This window comes from Drosophila yakuba, unplaced genomic scaffold, assembly GCF_016746365.2.
Source record: "Drosophila yakuba strain Tai18E2 unplaced genomic scaffold, Prin_Dyak_Tai18E2_2.1 Segkk2_quiver_pilon_scaf, whole genome shotgun sequence".
NCBI lineage: Eukaryota > Metazoa > Arthropoda > Insecta > Diptera > Drosophilidae > Drosophila > Drosophila yakuba.
In genome coordinates, this window is record NW_025048801.1 from 1673937 (window position 1) to 1680509 (window position 6573).

Genomic DNA, 6573 nt, shown 5'->3' on the forward strand with positions numbered 1-6573 from the left:
AACTTCCGATATGCTGGATGTCATCGAGGGGTTTTCGTCACACCTCAAACTGCTTAGAGTGTTCGCTTATATGTTCCGCTTTATAAGAAAATCAAAGACAAGAGTATAGTTTTCGAAGAAACTCTGTCACCGACTGAATATAATGAATCGTTTCATAAGATTATCGAAATAGTACAAAAGCACGAGTATCAAGTAGAAATTGAAAAGGTTCGTAAAGGCTCCAAGGTCGGCCCAAGTCTTCAGCGATTGAACCCATTCATCCATGAGGATACAGGCACTTGGTGCAACTTTTCGTTGTTGCGAGTTGGGGGGCGACTAGCTAACGCTCCTATATCATATGATGCCAAGTTTCCCTTGCTGTTGACTAAACGCTCGCAGTTTGTGCAGAGCTTCGTCCGGCATTTGCACCATTCCAATTTTCATGTCGGCCCTCGAGCACTTGTAAGCATCCTACGACAGCGTATATGGAGCGTAAACGCTTAGGAACTCTGCAGTCAGACAGTTCGATCATGTGTGCGCTGCTTCAAATGCAAGCCTCGACTGATGACACAAATTATGGGAAATCTACCCGCAGATAGACTCCGTGCTCTCCGCCCATTTGCGATATGTGGCGTTGATTTTTGTGGCCCTGTCTATACGACATTAAAAATTCGAGGAAGGCCCCCGTATAAGTCCTACGTTGCCTTATTTGTATGTTTTGCGTCCAAGGCGGTTCACTTAGAGATTGTCTCAGATCTAAGTACTGATTCTTTTCTATTGGCTTTTCAAAGATTCATTGGTCGACGAGGATGTCCGCAGATGGTGCATTGCGACAACGCGACGAACTTCGTCGGAGCGAGTCGTCACTTCCTGGCTCTTCGCGATCGGATCGAGGAGCAGGCGGACGCGATTCGCGAGTTCGCATCAAAAAGCGGATGCGAATTTGCATTCACAGCCCCTCGGGCTCCGCACATGGGCGGACTATGGGAGGCAGGTGTGAAAACTGCAAAGCACCTACTCCTACGAGCGGTGGGCAGCGCACTTCTCAACGCCGAAGAGCTGGCAACAGGACCCAAGCGACGGAGAGGCGCTAACTTCCGGGCACCTGCTGACAGGCGGGTCTCAGTTGCTTGCGGCGATGGCGGCTTGTCTCGTCAGTCAGGCAAACGTTCTGGCGGCGATGGTCCCGGGAATATGTCCTGGGCCTTCAGGTTCGGGGCAAGTGGCACGAGGAGAAGGCCAACGTCGAGGAGGGCCAACTATCGGACAACCTGCTACCTCAACAGTGGCTCCTGGGAAATGTTCAATAGGAGCTAGCCTGATTTACGAGCTGCTGTGCGTAGGTAAGATAAAGTTGTTGCCAGGACTGCCACTGCTTCAAAAAACTAGTCTGGGGTTGTATCTGAAGGCTGCGCGCGCCGGTGCGGTAGCGCCTTAATAGCTTCACGCGTTCCTTCTTCAGCCAGCGAGGAAAACAGTCCCGGCCCAATAGTTCAAGCCACGAAGGAGGAGGTAGATTGCGAGTCGTCACTCTGGGCGCATGGACCCGCCTATCTTATGGAGCCTAAAGGAGATTGGCCAACAGCTGTTTGTCCTGAGAAACCGGTGTTTCCACTTCGTCGAAGTGTGTTCATCGTAAAGTCGCCGTACGTGGATGTAGTTGCTAGTTCCAAATTTGAAAATTCTTATCTCTCACTGCAACGAGTGTTTGCATACATTTACAAATTTTTGCTTACATTTTGCTTACCGTCGCACACATTCAAGAGGGTACTCAGATGATGCTGCGCTTGGTGCGGCGTGGGAGGACATGCAGTCCCTAAAAACAATGGGAAGAGTTTCCTCGTCTAGTCCCATATCCTCGCTTTCGCCGTTCCTGGACGAATTTGGACTTCTTAAATTAGGCGGTCGCCTCCGGAATTCGTCATTGGGCTTAGATGGCCGCCACCCGAAAATCCTTTCAATTATTTCGCATTACCATGAAACCAATATTCATGCCGGACCTCGAGCTCTTCTGGGTGCAATTCGATCCCAATATTGGCCTAATGGGAGGCGGAAAACGGTTACCAAGGCCGTGAATAGATGCATCAGATGTTTTCGGATTAAGCCACGACTGATAGAGCACATAATGGCGGCTCTTCCCAAGAAGCGCTTGGAGGAATCTCACGCTTTTGAGGTTGCTGGTATAGACTTCTGTGGACCCTTCTTTCATAAGTCGGATACTCGCAACAAGCCTGCGGTTAAATGCTACGTCTGCGTATTTATATGCTTTGCAACCAAGGCAGTGCACCTGGAGCTGATCAAGGACCTCTCGACAGTTGCGTTTCTGTGCGGACTCAAGAGGTTCATATGCACCCAGCGGAAACCGAAGCAAATTTGGTCGGACAACGGCACCAATTTTGTCGGCGCCACGAATAAACTTCTGGAACTTCGAAGGTTATTTCTCAGCAGCGAACAAGAAGGCTCCGTTCAGAAATTTTGCCTTTCGGAGACTATTGACTGGCGGTTCATCCCTCCACGTCGCCCCATTTCGGTGGACTTTGGGAAGCGAGGTTGAAAACGGCCAAGCATCATTTCTACCGCACTGTGGTTCCTATATCAGAAACCCTGCCGATCTGGACGTCCTCATTCCGACGCATTTTCTCAATGGTGGTCCGCCTTCGTCGTTTGACGAGCCAGATGTAACGGGCCTTAACTATATTCGGCTTGACTTTTGGCAGCGCATCTCCTTTCCCCAGCAAATCTTTTGGTCGGAAGAAAGAATACGGGAAGAAAGAATACTTGACGCTCCAGCGGCGCTCCAAGTGCGGCATACCCAAGCCTGGCGTTGCCGTGGACAACGTCGTTCTTGTTAAGGACGAGAATCTACCCCCAATGAGATGGCCTTTGGCGAGAGTCATGCAGTTGATTCCTGGCAGAGACGGCGTCGTTCGAGTTGCAGAATTGAGGACCGCGTCTGGAGTAGTAAGGCGGGCAGTGAACAAGCTGTGTCTGCTTCCCCTTGAGGACTCTGTTGAAAGCCAAGCTTCCACCGGGGATCCTCCCCCCGGTTGGGTCATGCATGCGCCAAAACTGTGCAGTAGACTAATCTTATACTCTAAATATTGTAAGCCGAAGTAGTCAGTAGCAGCAGTTGCGATGCCAATAGTGCAAACCGCTGTTCTCGCACGAATTTATCTGTACGGCACTCATTCCTTCTCTTTGTTATCTACCTATGCACATTAAGCTTGGACGCAGCATTCGGCTGTCTGTCCCGCCAATTGTCACTTCTTCGTTTTTCGGCAAAGACTTAACTTGTGCATTCGATATAGCTCTTGGTCGGCCCTAGCTGGCAGTATAATAACCAAATAAACAGTATTGGAAAATAGACAAAACTTTCTTCGGCTATTTATTATTTGCAACAGCTATAGAAAAACCTCAATAGCGAAACAAAGGGTCTAACCTCAAAGTGAAAAACAGCAAATTGTTCGAGAAATGGATAACAGAGACGACGGGTAATGCAAAAAAAAATCCATTTTTAATTGTTTTAATTGTTTTCGTGGATGACGATGAACAATAGGTGTGAAACATAAATATATTTATTACAATAAAATTCTAGTTCCTTAAATTTTAGGTTTTTTGGTTTTACAAACATATTTAGGCTACTTTTACGAAAAAAAGCTGTGTAGCAAGAAGTAAAACTTCGATATTTGTTAAAAACAAGGTAAGCAACCCCCATTTTTTACTTTATTGGTTTATTTTAAGATTATATTTTTCATTTTTTAGATCAAAAAATTTTTTGTACACTGAAACAAAAATTGTGTTGTTTTCTTGTGTTGAAAGGCACACCACGCCCATTTTGCATCAAATATATTACTATTTAAAAAAAAAAAAAACAGAATAAAACAGAACTTAAATATGTTGCTTGGGTCTCTTATTATTAATTAATTCCACAAAAAGTGGTCGTTGGCTCCATAGTGCATAGTAAGCACAACTTAATATTTCCGGTCTTACCTCTTTTGCAGAAGTTTAAAAGTATGCTATGACCATACAGCGCTTGCTGGTTACATAAGATAACCCAATATAAAATTAGAAAGTTGGCAAACAAAACTTAAAGAAAGGTTTTAATCAGGTGAAGTAATAAACAGCAGATAAAAACAAGAGAGAACTCTATAGTCGAGTTCCCCGACTATCTGATACCCGTTACTTAGCTAGTGGAAGTGCGAAGGAGTCTTGGCAAATCTATAAAAATTTACGAGACTAAAACAGAAATGAAAATATATGAAAACATTTTTCAAAAGTGTGGGCGCGGCAGCTTTGGGCGGCTTGTGGGCTTTAGAGTGGGCATTCTAGCTTTTATAGTTCCTGAGATTTCGACGTTCATACGGACAGACGGACGGAGAGACGGATGGACAGACGGACATGGCCAGATCTACTCGACTATTGATTCTGATCAAGAATATATATACTTTATATGGTCGGAAACGCTTCCTTCTGCATGTTACATACTTTTCAACGAATCTAGTATACCCTTTTACTCTACGAGTAACGGGTATAATAAAGTATAACGATAATTCAGGTCTGCTAAGACAGAGAGAAATATTAGTTTCGACGTTTTTGAAAAAAACGGTTCACACAGTTTTAGCTATCACGCTATAAATAACATTTTATATAGCTTTTTTATGTTCTCCCATGGGAAAAACCCTTAAAAATTGTGTAGGAGAAAAATATAGTTTTTTTTAGGTGTTTTCCCGGGTTTTCAGAAAGTTGAGACAAACGCTTTTTTCGCAATTTTTAAACGGAGATTAGTTCAAAGCGTATTTCAATTACGAATACAATAGCATTATGTAATTGGGAACATTTTATTAATTTTTAAAATAAATGGGACATTGACCACATTAAACCTAAAATAGATATGAAATGAATAGCTTTCTATAATGATACAAACCACACATCTCAATTTATAATACATCAAATATGCTATAGAATATAAATTGAACTTTAACTTTATTAAAACAAAAAACACTTCTAACAAATATATCGAAGTGAAAATTTCAATACTAGCTTTAATAGTTGGGAAACTACATTTCAAATTATTAGTTAGCAGTTACTCTGCTATTCATGTAGAATTGCTGGGCGGATAGCAATAAGGTCAAAACATAGATACATGCTGCAATCCAGCAATTATAGGCATTCTGAAAACAAAAATATAATATACCTGCAATTAGTAAAAAAAAAAAAACCATACCAAGTACGTATATAAAGACGTACCTGGTTGTATGCTCTATTTGCTGCTGCATAAAAATCTTCCAATGAGTGGTATTCCTCTTCTAGCGGTAAGTCTTCAATAAGGGCTACACTATTTATGTAGAAGAATAGACCCATTAGAACCTTTAATATAAATATGTAAATGGTTATTTTTTCAATACTGACAAAATTTGAATCTTAATACTCACCAATTGAACAATACCCCAAACAGAGATAATAAGACCACAAAGGGATAGTTTAGGACCACAGATTTTCATTTTTTGTATTTTTTGTTAGACCACTTTCAAGAAAGAGAAAAGTTTCAAAACACACAGAATTTTCCTCGATGAATACACTGAATTTGTCAGGTGAACATATCATGTGACCAAACACTCAGTGTGGCTGTGCACGCAAAAATTTTAGTTACTGATGCAAATGGAATATAAACGATTAAAGAAAATGCTCGTCAAGCTAACGTCAGTGATCTAGCAGCGATTGAGGCACGATGGAAAATTTAAGAGAAAATAGAAGAGCTATAGAGGAACGATGGAACATGGAATATGCCGTTTTTTAATATTTGTTCTTTATTGGAAAATTAATTGAAATAATAAACAATGTAACATTTAAAAATAGATTTATCTGCCTTATAGGGTTCATGAATGTATATATGCTGAGAAATAATAAAAATGTATCCACAGCTTTCCAGAAAATAGAATAACAGTGGGACGAGCCTAAATAGATTAAAAGCATGACAGTGACTTCCGCCGACATATCTCCGCCTAGTATACTTTTCGGGAGGAATTATGTCTCTTTTTACTGACGGAGCTTTGTCGTATAGCTAATGTCATATCTCCGAGCGGAGGTATAACGTTTTAAAACGTTGAGAACTAAACTGAATATATGGTAAGCTGTATTAGCCTCGCTTTTATAACCTTATATGTATGTGGGAAGCCAAAAGACTTTGAATGGTCAAGATTCACTTCAAAAAACGAAATTTACCGACTGAAAAATGACTTTGTTATTTTCATCAATAACAAACCCATCACATTGATGGATCAATATAGTTCTTATTTACCGAACATAACACCTAACATTTCAGGATGTATTGGATATATGTTTGCGTTTAGTAATATTCAGAGCAATAGAAGAAAATCAACACTTGTTTTTACCTTGGGTAGCGATTGTACGCAAAGAATCTCCTTGCCTTTTTAAATCTAAACCAGAATATCTGTTACCTGATGATTGATTTTACCTGATTTTTTTGATTTGTAAAACGGGCACTTTTGTTTAGCCGAAAAGTATATGCCTTTATATATCAAATCAGATCTTATTTAGTAAGTGAAAAAAATAGTTTACTCAGTGGTCTATTGA

General features: G+C 41.2%; 1 protein-coding gene across 1 annotated transcript; it reads right to left on the reverse strand.

Moving 5' to 3' along the window:
• Positions 1-4931: 4931 nt before the first annotated feature.
• LOC6539092 (ribonuclease kappa) lies at positions 4932-5602 on the reverse strand. Its single transcript, XM_002085935.3, has 3 exons — positions 5412-5602; positions 5227-5346; positions 4932-5150 (listed from the first exon to the last, which is right to left on the reverse strand). The coding sequence occupies exons 1-3, from the start codon at positions 5478-5480 to the stop codon at positions 5052-5054; spliced, it is 288 nt and encodes a 95-aa protein (XP_002085971.1). The 5' UTR covers positions 5481-5602; the 3' UTR covers positions 4932-5051.
• Between the last annotated feature and the right edge of the window lie 971 nt (positions 5603-6573).